The sequence below is a fragment of the Vipera ursinii genome, assembly GCF_947247035.1.
Source record: "Vipera ursinii genome assembly, chromosome: 2".
Taxonomy (NCBI): domain Eukaryota; kingdom Metazoa; phylum Chordata; class Lepidosauria; order Squamata; family Viperidae; genus Vipera; species Vipera ursinii.
The window spans coordinates 230,640,612-230,659,205 of record NC_139513.1 but is presented as its reverse complement, the minus strand read 5'-3'; the positions used below and the strand labels follow the sequence as shown (position 1 = coordinate 230,659,205).

Sequence of the window (18,594 nt, the reverse complement as noted above, 5' to 3'; positions counted from 1 at the left end):
TTGTCTCCCAGCTGAACTCATCTCACAGGGTTGCTGTTGTGGGGAAAACAGGAACATTAGGCATGTGTGGCACCTTGAACTATAAAAATAATGAAGGGTGAAAAAATTAAAATAAAAATCATTACTGTAAGACATAAGAACATATATGTAGGGTGAACACATACACAAAAGTTCAATCAGCTTACCAAATCCTCCTTGCACTAATAATCTACATTTATACAACCTCAGCAACATTTATATGTGAAGCAAAGTAATGTGTGCACAAAATGTGCATGATATTTTACATTACTTGCTTGTAAAAAAAAACAAGCAAAACAAGTGCACAGCACAACATTTGGAGAGCCCATACAACCACCCACTTGAATTTTTAACTTCTCCCTAGCATTAGGGGAAAAAAGCAATAATTTACTAGGCAGTCAAGCAGCTACAAGCAGTTTTCTCCTGTCTGACCATGTGTTTAATTGCTTTTCTCCATTCAACACTCCACTCCCACATCACCTTATTCAATCTAAAGCAGTAGCGGCAAAGATATGACTGGTCCCTGCTGTGGTATTGGCTATGCTGGAAGAAAGAAAGTAGTCACAAAACAACAGTCCAATTACGGTGCTATGAGCAACTGGAACATTCAAAACTATGCATCTCAAAACAGCCAAGCTTATTATTATGCAAATGTTGCTATTTGCGTAAAATAATATGGGGGATGGAAAATGCATGCTTTGTTTCATGATTAGACCTTGCTTTCCTACCCATACATTCCTAAAGTGGCAAACAATTAAAAAATGTGGGAGTGCTGTTGATTTTAATCCAAGGCACACTGAGTTTTCCCCTGGGGTTTCATGTCTAGGATACACAGTTCATGCCACTTCTAGACTGGCTTTTCTGGAAATGGCATGATAATGACAAGCATGTCATAAGGCTGTCAGGATTTTTCAGGGCTCTGTAATCCAAATAGGTACAGGAGCCACTTCAGCTTAAGAGGACCTTAAGAATTACATTAATCATAAAAAGGGTGCTGTCAGATTGAACTAAGTACACGTTCTAACAATGGACATATTAGAGCTGCATTGAATTTTCATGAGCTTCCTTATTTTTCTGTGAAAGCTGTCATTTTGGTAGGCGTAACAAAGTTTGCATGCCTTTCCGTCCTCACTGTCCCCTATTTATGTACGGGCTGTGGGGGTGTTCTTGTTTCCTCAATTTGCTGCCACTTGGAGATGGTGGAAGATAGTTCTTGACAGCAGGAGATATATATTCCTTTCCTGTGGGAGCTGCTGTCTATGCACAGAGTGAGATGTTTTGGGATGACATCTCTGGCTGACTGAGTTCATGTGGATTCTTTGAATAGCATCATTGTCAGTAGGAGACACTTGGGAACATCGGTCTTGTTTGTTTCAACAGTGAGGGTATAGTCCCACTTCCTTGATAGTTGTTGTTCTGCAAGCATTTTTTGTCAAAGGTGAAAACTACCAAATGTTTGTAAATATTTTTTCTGTATATAACAGAACTTAATTTAACAGAGTGTGTGTGTGTATGTATATGTGTGTATGTATATGTGTGTGTGTATGTGTGTGTGTATATATATATATATATATATATAATATATATATATATATATATATATATATATATATATATATATATATATATATATATATATGTTTTCGTAGATTCTCGCGGGTGTCTGTATGTGTAGATCTAGAGAAGAAACCCGAGACTCTAGATCTACATATATATATATATATATATATATATATATATATATATATATATATATATATATATATAAAAAATTTATTTTAATTCCATTTATATCCCGCCCTTCTCCGAAGACTCAGGGCGGCTTACAAGCTTAGCAGTAGCCTTCATTCTATGTATATGCCTGCTTATTAGGGCTTTCACACACACCCCAAGCGGCATTATTACAAAGTCAGCTTAATTGCCCCCAACAATCTGGGTCCTCATTTTACCTACCTCGGAAGGATGGAAGGCTGAGTCAACCTTGAGCCTGGTGGGATGCGAACCTGCACTAATTGCAGGCAGCTGGTGTTACTTAAGGAGGCATTAGCCCACTGCTCCACCAAGGCTCCAAATATATATATGTTAAATGCTTGTTAACTATTTAGATTACCTTGCTAGGCCCCAAACATGGGACAAATCTTTATTCCCTGTTTCGGCCTAACCGAAGGCCATCCACAGGTTAAAACAACTGCCTAATGTGCAGTCAGCTCAGGTTCGAATCTCAGAAGGGTATGGCTGACTGATGAAAACAAATAAGTTTGAAATGCATATCAGTCTCCCTTTAATTCTTTGTTAGCAATCTAAAAATAAAAAATAAAAAACTTACACACACACACACACACACACATATACATATACATACATACATACATACATACTTACATATATATATATATATATATATATATATATATATATATATATATATATATATGAGAAAATGGAGACACAAAAGCATCAAATATTTGGTATATTGTTCAGTAGGCAATAAGAGAAGGGAATGATGGATGTTATACATCATAATAAAAATAATTGCTTTATAATGTATTTGTCACCTGACTCACAGGAACTCTACACATCTTTAGTTTAGTGAAGTTACAGATGTCATTTGTAATTATGCATGAAGAAAGCTTTTTAATTTATTCTGAGATGCATTAGAAATTAATATTACAGACTACTTCCACATAAGAATTTCTTTTATAAGAACTAATTGGTGAGATGAATTTTTGAGGATTTGAATGGAGTATTTAGTTTAATTTCTCCCATCTAACCCAGAACAATGATGATGGTGCCTTTTGAAGTCAGGAAACTGGATTGCCTTTCATATAATAAAACATTGCTTCTCACAAAAAAGTAGCTGAAAGTAAAAGGTTTCCATGATACCCTATTTCATTAACATGATGAAATTGCATCTAGATTTTTATACATCTCTAATTTGTATTTGAGTTGTGAGAAGCACTTATTCCTTTTCTTCTACCACAAAATGTTATTTTAATCACATCATGGATAATCCCTGAAAAGGTTTGGTGTTCTTCTGCCTGAAGTGTAGCAACACCTTTTTATCATATAGCATCTACAGTTGTTGAAATTACAATGGCAGTTTGGTGATTGTGACAGGAAAAGATAATTCACATAAGTAAAAATAGGTTACAGACAAATAGGGAAAGACTGGTTCATATATTTTATCCTGGATTTATTGTTTTTATTAATACGCCATAGTAAACAGATTTGGAGTGAATACTAACAGCTGTAATCCCCGTTTCAGAAATTATTAAAGATGATTGAAGTCCTTGCAACTTTCCAGTTCTAAATAGACTAAATCCAACTGTTTTAACATAGAGTGGAATTTTGAATATTCCTGTGTAGAAATATGGGAGAAAGTTGGCCTAATTCTATTTTCAAGTAGTTAAAAAATAAGATTGAAAACAGTACCTTTTTTTTATCTTCCTGATGTTGTCTGGGTTTTTTTTGGTTGATCTGAAGCAAAAGGGCAAGCTTATTGTTCCTTTTTGGCTAATTTCATACATTTGTCAAGCCAGGAACTAGATGGCACAGTGGGAGTTACTGGGGATGGATATTTTTTAAAAAGGTGTAAAATAATTCATTCTTAGCACTATGGTCCTTATGCTTGGAAAAAATTGGCCTAATTTGTGCATGTGGTAGGGGAATCTGGTGCTTCCCTGCTCCATCTTTTTTTTATAACATTTTTGCTAATGGAGAACTCAGAAGCATTCACACCTTTTTTGGTCATTCTAACAAAGGCATCACTCAAGGATAGGTTTGGAAACTTGTTAACTTTCTGTGCTAAAAGACTGAGCAAACATTTCCTGCTCTAGGTCACGGTGTCTGATGATTATTGGTTACACTGGCTCTCAGTAGTGTGATTATTTATCTAAGCTTCCAGTTTATACAAGGAAATACCTTAACTTTAATGTTGCTTTTAAATTTTGAATGAGAATTCACTTTTAATGGGAAAAATGACCCATGGAAACTGCTGAATTAGGAAACAATGTATATTATATTCTTCTGGGGAGGTGGGGGGGGGAAGCTCAAGTATCATATATTTTAATCTTGGTTAAATATGTCCTGTTTCCTTCAGTAGAAAGCAGAGAAAAAGAAAAAAAGAAAATCTCTGATCAAACATTTACAGAATTTGAAGCAGGCATTTTTGAAACTGTTTAAGCACCTGCCTCTTCCCCCCTTAATCACTCAGTTCAGTATGAAATGTTGACAAAATGACAAATAACAACACTTGAAGCTGACTGTGTTTCAGATCAAAACACTTTAAGTTAGAAAAAAAAATAATACGCATACCTCCCACAGAATGCAAACAATTTCAGTCTCAACTTTATCTTGAATAGGAGGGCACTGATTGACTCTGGAGCCCCAGCAAGCTTGTCATTTGCAAATAAATCAAAAGCTCATCATTGCCATAGCAAAGGACTAATGACTGGGGTTGCTGTTGTGCTCTTTGATAGGCCCCACACTCAACCTGCTATTAAAAATGAATGCATTCAAGAGGCCTTAACATTAAGAACATAAACAATTACGGGTACTTGAGCGGCTTTCACATGAGGCACCAGCCCTGCAGATCTGCTTTGGTGGTGAGCAAAGAGAATATGGGCAATTAGTGTTGATGTATCTGCTGTCTGCAAGGGATGGTTTCTTTTATCCCACATTGTTTTAACTGTCCTCTGTATTTGGAGATCAGAAATCTAGCGATAAGCTGTGTCAAGCCAGCTACCGACAGCTCAGAATTCATGAATATTACATGAAACTGAGGGCTTGTGTCAGGCATTTCAGAGATTTAATGCCATCTATATTGCATATTCCTAAAGCATAGCTTATATTTTTGATTGATTGACTGGTCTGGGGCTATTCATCCCCCAACCATCTTTTTAAAGGTTGGATTCTGGCCTCGTGAGTATTTCTTTGGAATTTTTTTTTAAATGCTGCAAGCTTGTCCTCATTTAATTTCTGGAGCTCTCATTGCTAGGTATAGAACATTTGAAAATAGATTGAGTTCTTAGTCAAAAAAAAAAAGGATAGGATGTCATAAATTAAAGTTGAGTGTAAATTTTTCTGGCTCACACGTGGTTTGAACAAGAGACTTTGCATCAGTGCCACACAATCATACATAGTAAAAAGTGGACAAATACAGATAGTCTCTGAGTTACATTTAGTGACCAAAGTTACAACAGCACCAAAAAAGTGACCTATGACTGTTTTTCACACTTAAAACTGTTGCAGCATCTCCATGGTCACATCATCAAAGTTCAGATGCTTGACAGCTGGTTGATATCTATGATGTCCTAGGGGCATGTGATCACCTTTTGTGACCTTCTGACAAGCAAAATCAATGGGGAAACCAGATTCATTTAACAACAGTGTTACTAGCTTAAAACTGCAGTGATTCACTTAACAACTCTACTAAAAAGGTAGCAAAATGGGGCAAAATTCTCTTTAAAATATCTCACTTATGTATGGCAGTGATATAGGATGCCCTTATCAGCTTGTGTTAACACAAGAACTAAGCATAGATTGTTATAAAGTACCTACTTGGGTATCAGTTTGTGAGGATATCCACTGCAACTTATTTCTCCTTTTTTGGGACTTGGAAGACTTCAAATAATTAAAAAAGAGGGAGGAACAATGGATTTACTGCTCTCATGCTAGATTTGAACTGATTATTAATGACTATGTAGTAAGAATACATTTGTTTGAATACATGTGGAGTTGTAGCAGAGTTGTTCTTCAGTAAGCTGAACTCTTATCAGCTTAACTACGTATTCTAGGTATTTGAGATAATATTGGGGTACTTCACATTTTTATAACATTTGTCTTTCACATGATCTTGTAAACTAAAATATAATGTGTGTGTTTTAATCCAAATATTTACTTTTCTCTATAGACTGAAATTGCCAAGAGATTGAATACAATCTGTGCACAAGTCATCCCATTTTTGTCTCAAGAAGTAAGTACAAATGTTCAGCTGTTTAAAGTGAAATTATGTTGCATCTTTGTAAATTAGTTTTTAAAATGTTAATTTTATAAAAATGCAGAAGAATGAGGAACATCTGTTGTAGTTGAAGTATGCGCGGGCCCCCTGTTAATTTAGTCTAGCAGAGGAGATGAGATACACCAACTGTATAACTGGTGAAATAGCTCAACCACAAAATTATTCTTTCCAACACAGGAGGAGGCAGTCTAAAAAGATTATCAAGATTTTTTTTAATGCTAGCATTAGCTTAGCAGCTGCTAGTCTAGCCATTTGTTAAATCCTCTGTAAATACAAATGATAGTGCTCAATAGCACACTAAACTTTTTGAGTGGCATTTGCAAAAGCATTTTTAAAAAACTTCTAAGAATTGGTTGAAATTCTGAAAACATTTTTATGTTTCATTTGAAACATTAAAGTCTAAGAAAGCAGAAGTCTTAACAAAAGTCTAAGTCTAAGAAAAAGGCCTGAGTTGTAATCTGTGCTAAATTTCTTGACAAACATTTATGAGCATTTATGTAGCAACTTCTATAGGATTGTGCCGTGACACACAGTAAAGCACAGGTGTGAATTTTGGGGAGTAGGAAAACCAGGTTACTGGCATAGATGTATTTATTATGTATGGAAAAACCTGGTGACTAAATTTATATACCAGGGCATTGGGGGAATGCCTATTAACACAACATGAGTGGCCCAGACAACCTGCCCTAAGGCCTTCTCACACACACTTTCCTAGCTCACACATGGCACCCAAGGGTGCTTTGAATGATCAGATAGTATTAAGGCAAGGACTGAGATTGTGACCAACATCAGGCAATAGTATGGTTTAGCACAGTATGCACAACAGAAGCGTTACTTATCAGCTTTGGAAGAAGGTTAACTTGCGAATAAACTATAATAAAAACTATATATTTATGCATTTGAAAGGAAGTTGCATCTCAGTTTGCTACTTTGAAATATAGTTACTATTTGTTTTTGTTTTTGTTTTTAAAAATGCCTTTTTCTCTTGCAAGCAGTGGTTGCTCTGATAATAGATATTTATTTGTCCTTCCAGCATCAACAACAAGTAGCTCAAGCAGTGGAACGTGCCAAACAAGTGACCATGGCTGAGCTGAATGCCATCATCGGGGTACGTGGCCTTCCAGGTCTACCTCCTACAGTGTGTATAACCAGCTTTCCTTTCTTATTGCTTTTGGCAGTTTTGATGTTTTAATGTTTGACATGTAAATAATATCTTTGATCATTAATGGCTACATTTTAAGTATTCATTTTCTTGGCACCTATGCATTTTAAACTGGTAGCATTCCTAAAAGCTTAATTTATCAAAAGATATTGCTTTATCCTATATATCAGGGATGTCCAACCTTGGCAACTTAAAGACTTATGGACTTCAATTCCCAGAGGTCACCAGCCAACCATGGCTGACAGGTGAATTCTGGGTGTTGAAGTCCACAAGTCTTAAAGTTCTCAAGGTTGGACATCCCTGATATATATCAAAGACCAGTTTTATGTGTGGAATGATTATGAATTGTAAATTAATATTTGGAGTGAGTTGAAAAAAGAAACCAAACTGATTAGGACTGATATATTTTGTAGGGATTAACAGACTTTTGTGGTATCTTGAGTCATTTGATAATCTGAATATCTACATTTAAAAATAATAATTTTGAATGTTGTAAAAGTAATTTTGTTCACATTTATAAGTGAAAAAATGACTGGGTGAAAAGATTAAGAAATGTTTATTTCTGCTTTTGCTTAACTATGGTGTGCTGTATCATCCCAATTAATATACTATGGTAATACTAATGTCATAGTTATGCCCCAAAATAACACAACAAGTTATATTTAAATAAAAGTAGAAATAGTTATCTAAACTCTTCCTCCTGACATTATAGGGAAAAAATGAGAAAAGATAGGAGACAATCTGTAGATTTGCCAGAATTTGTGTACCTGTCATGTTTATACAAAGTTTAGCTTCATGGGAAAATCATCTGCTAATATATGAAAACAAGTAGATAACTTGCTTTACATTTATGAGCATCATGCACCAGACATTTTGCTTGTCATATACATTTTATAATGCTGAAGAAATATCACTTGTATTTCCCTCCTGTTGCTTCTGTAGTAGGCAAAAGAACTTGGAAACAAGTCCTATTCCTTCTGATATTTATTCATGTGCAAGTACTATGAGAAATTCAAATTATTCATTTACTAGTTTATGTTAATTGCTTGTGAGAAGATGCCCTGCTGGTCTTTATAGTTCCCAGAGACACTTTGTAATGATAATTAGACATGCTGCTGTATGGATTAACAGTGCAATAGTCTAGTGACGTGTTCAAACAATGGCACCGGTTAATCCATCTGTGCTTAAAATTACATCCCAATTGGAGATGGGGGAACTCCCCCCATCCCCACAAGACCTAAGGAGGATTAAAAGATGATCCTCTACTTGAAAACTCTGTTTTAATCAATTTCTGAATTGTAGATCTCTGGTAAACTATTGGTAGTCAATTAGGTGAAATAAAGTGAGAGAATGACCTTCATTTCCTTTTAGTAGCCATTCCTCCCTGCAAGTGTCACTATATTTTCAACTTAAATTTTATTCAGGCAGTTTTATTATATCCCACAGATTAGCTTTGCATAAACACACCTCCCCCTTTAAACTAGGTCCTTGTTCCTCCTGTTTTCCCCATCCAGTCAACTACTTTTTTCCCCTAAAGTCTTTGTCTTCATGACCCCCTAACTTGTCCCTATGATGTCTCTACTTGGAATTTAGTTCAGAAGTTCAACTGGGTATTTTCTATGTGTGTAAGTGTGTTTAGCTAACGCAGCTCAAAATAGCTTTTAAAATAAATTGGAAATGTTTATATTGGACAATGAATATTTTGTGAAGCATCTGGCTTATATCTTTTTATACCTTTTCCTTAAGAGCGCCCAGCAGCCAAGAGAACAATACTGATTCATTTGCAGATTACCTCCAGTTGAATGCCTGCCTGTTAGACGTTCAGTGCAAACCCTGCTTTTTTATTTTGTGTGTGTGTATTTTTAAAGGATCAAGACTACCATCCATTTATTTAATATGCTGATTTCATTTCAAGTGAAACAGCAGCAATTTTTTTGCCTCATGTGCGATGAATTCCTCCTGAAAAATAATTGCAAGTATAATAGCAAGAAAATGAGATTCGCACTGCCAGATTGGATCAATTTAGTCCAGCATTTTATCAATGTGATAAAATGCTGGACTAAATCAAAGTAGGGTGATCACAGACATGAGACTGAAGTTTGCCTCTTTCTTGCAGTTGCTTCCCTGGAAGCCAATGTTATTTGGAGGCATGCTGCTTTAAATCCTAAGGTAACATTCCATCTTCAGGTCTAATAGTTTTTGGTAAATCACTCCTTGGTGGATGTATCTACCCCCATCATATCTTGTGGAATGAATTCAATGGGTTAGTTCTGACTAACTTCCAGCTTGTGAAGATGGACTTCTATATAATTTGTTTTAAATCTCTTTCCATTGGACAATTCCTGGAAATTTGTGAACAGGAAATAAACCTCTTTCCGGTCTATTTTCTGCAAGCTATTCATGACTTTAGGCATTTCAGCCATGGCCCCCTCGATGGCATGTATGCATAGGATATTAGCCCTGTAATAAACTGAGGCATTAATATGTTATGGTCAACCAAAATATATCTTATTTTTCACTATTTCAAAGCATTATATTTTTTTATCATACCGTCCAGCCTTTTCTTTCAATCTAAGTGCCTTGCACAGCTGATCTAAAAGTTGTATTTATAATCCAAGAAGTGTTGTGCAACTGCAGTCTCATTTTACACATAGATATTGGTCCAGTAAGAGATGATCTCTTCCACTGCAGATTTGTATACACAAATAATTATCCCGTGCTGCACAATAAGTTTCATGCTCTGACATATGCTTGATTTCTTTTAAAGGGATTGGGTGCACTCTGGAAAATTGGAGTAGCATAAAATTGGGTTGACAATTCACTGGCCCTTTGCTCCTCTTCATTGAACATTCACTGTGTCAGCCTGTGTCCCTAGAGGGGAGGAAGCATCAGGAGTCGGTCTGTTCGTACAAGCAGCAGCTGCACTAAAGTAAACGCCAGCTCAGTTTAATAGCAGCTGTCGGTATTGTTCAGAGACCCAACTTAGTATAAAGAACAATAGTGGAGGCCATGCTCTTAAACTGCAGTGTCTTTCAGGCTAATAAAAGAAATAGTAATTTAACGGTTTAGACATCTATTGTGAGCCTGAAACATCATGAGAGAGTCTTTTCAAAATGCAAGTCGGCTGCTGAATTCTCCAACATTAAACACAAATGGCAATGAAAGCTGGACCATAAGAAAGGCTGAGCGCCAAAGAATTGAAGCCTTTGAACTATGGTGCTGGAGAAGACTCCTGCGAGTCCCTTGGACTGCAAGGCGATCAAACCGGTCACTCCTAGAGGAGATCAACCCTGACTGCTCTTTAGAAGGCCAGATCCTGAAGCTAAAACTCAAATACTTTGGCCACCTAATGAGAAGGAAGGACTCACTGGAGAAGAGCCTAATGCTGGGAAAGAGAAGAAGGGGACGACAGAGAATGAGGTGGCTGGATGGAGTCACTGAAGCAGTAGGCGTGAGCCTAAATGGACTCCAGAAGATGGTAGAGGACAGGAAGCCCTGGAGGAACATTGTCCATAGGGTCACGATGGGTCGGACACGACTTCGCAACTAACAACAACAAAAAACACAAATCAAGGAGCCAGTGGCTAAGCGAGGCCCAAGAAATTTGAGTTGCATGAAAGTAAAAGACGCAGTAGAGAGGCAACAAATTGAGGGAAAAGTATATTCCTAAGAAGTGTATGGGAATAGTTAAGATTTGTGTGTTTAGTAAGGCTTAATGAGATTTGGTTGTTTTTTTTTTTAAAGAGCTTCATTGCTTGACACGGGAAATAATTGCTTCTAAATGGTGCCCTTACTTCTTTGTTGGGAATGACCTACTGGAAGTCTAGATCTGTATTCCATTTGACACAAGAATTAAGGCACAGGTTGTGTGAGAAAGGTGTGTTGGGAAACATTCCGTTAAGAAAAAGTTTTTTGGGGGGAAAGGTTTGTTCTCATAAAAAATCTGTGAAGCAGATCTGGAGCTGTGTGTTTTTAATCCTGATAGAACAAATTCTAACAACCCCACAATCACCCCTCCCCCGGGTGTAATGCTCTTGAAAAGCATCCATGTTCCTTTTTCAGGAGTCTGGTCCAGTATGGTGGATGCACACCTTCAACGTCATGCAGTTGGGTAGTTCAGATTGTATAGTGCTTATCTGAACATACGGCAAAACGCTCATAGGCAGAATACCTTCACACACGCTTGTTTTGAAGGATAATGAAACTGAAATGTCCAGTTTTAAATGTTACAGTGTGAACTCACAAATTGGCAAGTAAAGCAATCCTTCTCTTCCTATTTCAATGTTCAAGTGCGGTGTCAAATGTTTTCTTGGAGTGGACATTTAAATAGATTTCTTAGTAAAGTTTCAAGAGATTAGAGTAAGAGGAAAAGATAAACAGCAGTTAGGAAAATTAAAGGAAGTTAGTATTAGAATCATAATTAGGTCACACTGATAGATAATTAGATGACTTTCAAAGATTGATAGAGATTTGCAGATTTTTTTTGAATGAACTGTAGAAATACATCTTTAAGAGTATCTTTTGGATCCACAAGAGTTGAGGTGAAAAAGAATTTAGTACTTTAATGATAGAAGGGGTTTCCTCTTACCCTTTTGAGGTGTGCTGTTCGTGCTTCTGTGAAATGTATCAGTTGGATTGATGGTATTGGTGAGACAGATTGAGTTGTTGGCATCTAAAGGGCTTTGTGTCATTGCATGAGGTGATTGACTAAAGGATTAGCAAACCACTGGATTATTTTTCCTTTCCTTGGCTGTGGTATCTCTGAGACGGTACTGTGTGAAGCTTAAGAGGATGAGGTTAACCTCTTGAGGGTTTATTATGAGTCTGTAGTTAATCTTCTGACTGCCTATAAATTACTAGAATATATCTTTTCCTGTAAAATAGAAATATGGAGACAAAAATTTGCTGCTGCAGCTTTTTATTGCAGAAGTTTTGGAATCATCATCTGCAATTCTGACTTAGAGTTGATGGGGAGAAGGGGCCACCACAGAGATAAAATGTCAAAAGTCTTTTAAAAAACATTGGAAAAAAGTGTTTTCCCCAGCCTGATGTCCAAATGCTTTAGGCTACAATTTACCTAATCACAACCCACTAAACCTCTAGTTGTTAAAATTAGAGTTATCTGGGGGTGAAGTGGTGGGGGAAAAAAGATGATGGGTGGAGCATTGGGGATACATAAGTCATCCCTTCTGCACATGTGCACAAATTCCAGCTGCCATTTGCCCCTCCCCCCACCGCTACTGGTTAATACTGATTGAAGATTACAAGAATTTTTTTTTTCATCTGAGGAATATACTGCAGATTTAAACTCAAAAAAAGATGCTGAACAAATAGAAGGATTTATCTATTTAGGGGGATTTAAATTACAAAGTATGCTAAAAACCAGAGTCTGGTATGTATGTCTTAAAATTCTGCTTTCTCCCTATGTGTGCCTTGCATATTACATTTTAAATACTAACCTATGCTTTTGGAATAAGATGCATGCTTGCTGTTTGACAATGGGTGGTATGAATTTAGAAATAGAAATAAGTGCTAAAGAGCCATAAAGGTCAGATATAGGAGCATGCAGAGACATAAAATAAAATTTATTCAGATTACTGTAAAATCTGTTATCTGTCTATTCCAGAATTTCCATTTTTTAGTTTGAGGTTTTTCTGTTCTTGTTTAAACTCATGCTATTGTGCTTTATTCCCTGTGCTAATAATTATTTCAGAAGTGCAAGTTGAAGTGTACTATACATGATTAATTTTGATCATAGTTTTGAGGAGCTTTGGTGGCACAGTAGTTAGAATGCAATATTGCAAGCTAACTCTGCCGACTGCCACGTGTTTGATTCTGATGGAGCTCAGGGTTGACTCAGCCTTCCATCCTTCCAAGATCCTAGATTCTTGGGGGCAATATGTGACATTTGTAAATCATTTAGTGCTGTAAAACACTATGGAGCAGTATAAAAGTCTAAGTGCTATTTCTCTGTTATTTTCTAGAATTACTTCACTGTATATGTGAGGGTCAGATTGCAATTTTGAGTTTATTTTTTTTCTTTCCCTTTCCCATTGAACGAAGATTTGATGTAAACTAGAAAATATTCCAAAGCATAAAACCAAACATGAAATTACTCAATTATAATGATATAACTGTGCTACAACTTTTAAATTCCTGTCGAAAGAACTAAGCCTCTTGAGACAGCATATTTTTTCTCCTTTATTTACATTTGTTGCTGCATTTCACTAGTCATCCTGGCTAAACAAATATTTGGTTAATAGTGATGCTACTCTGAAGTGGGATTTAAAGGTCACTTAGCTGAATTAATTGCAAGTATAATAATAAAATAATATCTTATTAAATTGTACAATTTAATTTGAATATTATTTTCTCCTTTTGCAGTAAATATGCTACTTTCTTGATTTAGAATATGGTTTTAAATTAATTAAATTAGTTACAATAAAGTTTTAGAACACCAATATCATGATGTACCGTGTTTCCCTGAAAGTAAGACCCGGCCTTATGTTATTTTTGCCTCCAAAAGAGTCTTATTTTCAGGCAGTGTCTTATATTTTTTGTGACACCTGCCTTGCCTTGCGGTGGCAGCACCAACAGCTCCATCCACTAGGAGCCCGCATGGCTGCTGGCCTACTTCTGCTGTGGCAGCTCGTAGCAAGAGGCTGTGTTGCGCAACTGCTGCCACGACACGAGGCAGGTGGGGGAGGGGTTGGAGCTTTTTTTATTCACAAGAAGTTGGAAGCTCTGACTGAATTTTGTTTAGTCCCATGAACTCCGTTTCAGCAGGAGAGAAATGCTCCAGAGCTGGAAAGCAGGTTAGTGTTGAAATTTTTTGCTTTCGGGAGAAGAAACGGCAGGAAACGAGAATGGCCATTTCGAGAATGGAGAATGAAGACTCAGGGCGATACAGGATGGCAAGCAAGTGCTTTTCTCTGCTCTGCATCACTGCACAGAGCTGCTCTGCTTACCATTCTCTGTTCTCTACAGTGGTGGCAACAGAGGGCTGACAGAGGGAGACGGCAGGGGAGGCTTGTGCTGCCCGGTCATGGCGCAAGCCATGGGAGAGATGGCAGAGGAGAAGGAGGTGGCGGCTGCCACTGGACAGGTGATCTGTGGGGCAGAACATGAAGAAAGCCCCAGCAGCGGCGCACAGCAGCAGTGAAACCTTTTGCCATCACTCCCCCCCAGCTCTAAAACGGCAGAGAGGACCAGGCCTACCCCACCCATCCTCTGTAGGGTAGCATGGCAGTCCAGGTTGGGAGGGGAGTGAGAGGGAGCAAGGAATGGCCTGGATGGGGGGGGCTGAAGGAAGTGGGTGGACACGTGGGACAGCTCTACCCCCTCCCCCACCTGCCTCGCCTCGTAGTGGCAGTGGTGCGATGTGCCACATGGCCTCCTGCCCCATTGCGGCACCCAGGTGGGACGGATGGGGTGGGGTCTCAATTAGAGCTTATTTTTGTAGTAGGGCTTATATTAGACTCAAAACCCCCCCCAAATCAGGGTAGGTCTTTTTTCAGGGTGGGGTTTATTTTGGGGGAAACACGGTATTTAAACTAGTTCAAAGTTATTCAAGGAAGCAAAGGAGAGCTTTTCCAGTTGCATCCAGTTTCCTGGTTTTTATACGTTGTAAGCATCAATCAACCTCCTCTTTATTGGTGTACTAACTGCAAATCCAGCATATTGTCAGATGTACAATGATATTTTTGAATTCAAGATTGGAGAAGACCATCGCCTAGTAACACCTTACATGCACTTTTCTTGGAGCAGGAAAGGATACAAGTCATTGAGCCACATGCTTTGTATGCAGTAGACTTTAACTTAAGTGATATCAGTTTTAAAAAATTGACTAGGTTATAGGGGGAAAATAGTCCTCCATTTACAGTCTGGATAGGAATTGCCAGTTGGAGTGAACAGTACTACAATAAGTTGGAAAAAATAAATACTGAACTAGTATAAAACAACTTATACATATCCTCAATGTCATCAAATACCAGGCTCTTTCTATCATATGTGGTGGACGTGTGTAGAAGCTAAAACCTATTGGAATATAATTAGAACATGGATAGAAAAGATGATAAAACAGCGTATAGAACTAAGACCAGAAATATGCCTGTTGGGTATTTTACCAGAGAAATATAGTAAAGAGAACACATATTTGATTATTCATATAACCACTGCAGCTAGGATTGTGTTTGGACAAAACTGGAAGGCACTGAAAGCTCCTCCAGAAGAAGAGGTGATCGGGAAAATAATGGAATGTGCGGAAATGAACGGATTAACAATGATAATTAAAGTTAAGACAGAGTCAGAGTATTATGAAATCTGGGGAAAATTTTATGAGTGGGCGAAAAAGAGAATATGCCTAAAAGATGGCTAATACTAATTTAGATGGAAGAAAAAGGAGGAGATAAGGAAGGAGACCCAGGCGACACAGTATTGCATAACCGGAGGTAGTATAAAATTTATAGAAGTAAATACTGAGAAGGCCAGATGTATAGAAATATTGATGTAATAGAAAATTAATGTTATCCTACCTAATATAGATATTGAAAATCTAAGGAGAGGAGCTGCTCGGACTTTACCCTTGAATTGTATCTGAAGAGGAATGGGAGGGAAGAAAGGAGAGGAGAGAGGGAAGAGAGTAGAGGAGGGGGAAGGAAGTAGGAAGGTTAGAGGAAAAGAGGAGGAGAAGTGGGGAGAAACGGGAGGGGAGTGGTGAAGGAAAGAGGAGAGGAGAGGAAGAAGAGGGAAGTAGGAAAGAAAGGAGAAAGGGAAAAAGAAAGTAGAGAAGAGGAAAGAGAGAGAAGGAGGGTGGATACAGTGAAAGGGGAAATGGGCGGGCAGCACCCAAACTTACGAGTATGTATTTATGTATTGCGGTATATGTGTTGACTTGTTTGTGTAAGAAATGGAAAAAATAAAAATAAATAAATATAAAATGCCGAATAAACTTATACATATCCTCATAAAGAGTTTTTTTTAAAAAAACACAAAAGTCTACAAATAGAAATTTCTGTAATGAACCTTGCTAAAGGTAAGGCTTAGGAATGTTACTGACATTCCTTTAAATATTTGAAACTGATATTAAGTTAGTTTGACTACTTCACCTTTCTGTCTTTGGAGCAGAGAATAAAAGTGGTTTAAAACACATTTGCTGTAAATATAGTGGTTTGCTTCACATGATTGAAACTAAAGAACTCCTTTAACCATTTAAGTAAATATATAAGATTTTGTGTACCACGTTCATCATTTAATGGGGCACATGACTGATCTCACATCCATTTCTTCATATCTGAATTAATGATGCTATTGTAATTCTGTCACCCCAAATCAGTGATACTAGCATATAATGTTTTCACATTGAATCATTGCCCAATTTGACTTGTGAATATGAGTTTTAGGAGACTAAAAAAGTAAGTAACTGTTACTCTGATGTATGAAAGATTTATAATACCATATAGCTTCTGTCTATGTACCAAACTCTCAGATACATATTGTTTCTGGCAAAGACATCAGGAAGTCTTCCAAAATTAACTCTACTTTGCATTTTTTTCTGAATTAGAAAACTGAGTTTGACAGTTTTGGAATCGTCTAGGGTTAAAAATATTCAAGTCATGGTCCAATATACTAAGTTGTGCTTAGCATAGTTTCCTGGTTCATATGAGATTGCAACTCTAGTTGATTGGAAATATATTCTTACTCTGATAATCTAAACATAATCTCTCCAGCTGAGATGAGATCATCTAAATTCAGCTTTTGTATCAAGTAAAACTTATTTATTGAAATATTGTTTTATTCTGTATATGCAAGCATCAGAATGCCAATTCTACTGACACTGCACTTCACAGCAAGCAGAAAAACAACACTTTTTAAAAAAGCCTTCTCCAATATACAGTATTCAATAATGTTTTACTACCGTGTTGTAATGTTGAATTGTTGTTTAATTACATACTCCTATTCTTTTTATAATGCAAGTTAACAACCAAGCCTGGACTTTTCTGTTGGCAAAATATTGTTTATTTTATAAACATAATTTGAGCATTTGAGCATTTAATTTTATCATTTCTACGAGTTGAAAGTTGGATGCTATTGTAAAGATAACATTGTAAGCATTAATAAACACCTAAAATCACATTATACTTTCAACACATTTTTGTGCAGTGTTTAAAGTACCTAAATTCAAGTTTGTAATTAAAAATTATGAGTGATGTAAAAAGAAGAGAAAAGGAGGGAATGAATTATCATTTATTGCAAGCTGGCTTGATAATTCATGCAGAATCTGCATGAATCTGGTTCAGTTTGCACAATAATATCTCAAGTTTACTAAATAAAGACAAAATCAGTCTTACTTGTTCATTATTACTCTAGTAAGTCAACACTTTTTCCAAATGATTATACTTCTTCCAAACCACCTGATGAAACATGCAGCTTTTTGTGCTACACTGAATTGAGTTCTCAGCATTGTTTAATCCTTCAATCATAATATCTTGTTTCTTTGAATCCACAACAACAACAACAAAACTTCAAATGGAAATTCCTTTTAAAAAAGTAGAAAATGAGTATTTTCAGCTTCGCTCAACAATGAATGACAAGGATGTATGCAGCAGCCATTGTATCCCATTTTCCACACTTGATACTAAGGGAGAGTTACTACATGCATCTTGATCAGCAGAAAGTTCCTTCACACATTATATGTGTGTAGAACCCCCTCACATATTTTGGTGACAGCTAGGAAGTGGAATGTGTGCATACTGTGGGAAATCCTTTCATACACTCTTTCAACATATGCATTTGTGAACCGATTAGTGGTGAAATAATTGAAGTGACATAAAAATAATCATTATGGAAATATCTTGAGTTCTCATTTCCATGTAGAGCATTACAAATAAGTATTACACAAGGTTAGTGCTCCACCTTAAAATGCTAGATTCCCTTGCCCTTTTAGGATCTGTATATTGATAAGAGATAGGTAATGGGAGAAAGAGGGATTTCTTAATTTTTTTAAACCCACCTGTGTTAATAGAAGGTGGTAAATTACTATGTTTAAAGCTATTTCGATGAGGGGGAAGGTAATTTCTGTTTTTTCTTTTCTGCACTTCTTTTTCTTTGCATTAGTTTTTATATTTTTAATTGTATATTTTTAATAAAATTACTTTTTTTTAAAAAAACCCATGCCCCCCCTTTTTTGGACGTGTTCCTTGGAAGCTCTAAATATAAACAGTTGTATAAAACAGTGTTTGAGATTTTTTGATCTTGAATTCAAGGTGGCATGGCAGAGTTCACAGTTGTAACCATTTTAATTTTTTTGTTTAATTATGGAAAAATAGAATCCCTGGGTTTATTTGCTACATGCCAATTTATTTATAAAAGTATATCATACCTAAACTCGAAGAGA

General features: G+C 36.6%; 1 protein-coding gene across 5 annotated transcripts in view; it reads left to right on the top strand.

Moving 5' to 3' along the window:
- Positions 1 to 18,594, top strand: part of LOC310633964 (transducin-like enhancer protein 1) — a 75,131-nt gene that overhangs the window by 15,699 nt on the left and 40,838 nt on the right. For 2 of the 5 annotated variants that reach the window (XM_083351978.1, XM_083351980.1), the window contains exons 6-7: positions 5,930 to 5,992; positions 7,071 to 7,145. In XM_083351978.1, coding sequence (XP_083208104.1) covers positions 5,930 to 5,992; positions 7,071 to 7,145 — 138 coding nt within the window. Of the gene's footprint in view, positions 1 to 5,929; positions 5,993 to 7,070; positions 7,176 to 14,217; positions 14,305 to 18,594 lie in introns of those variants that run through there. The other 3 variants (XM_083351979.1, XM_083351977.1, XM_083351981.1) reach the window with 2 other exon arrangements.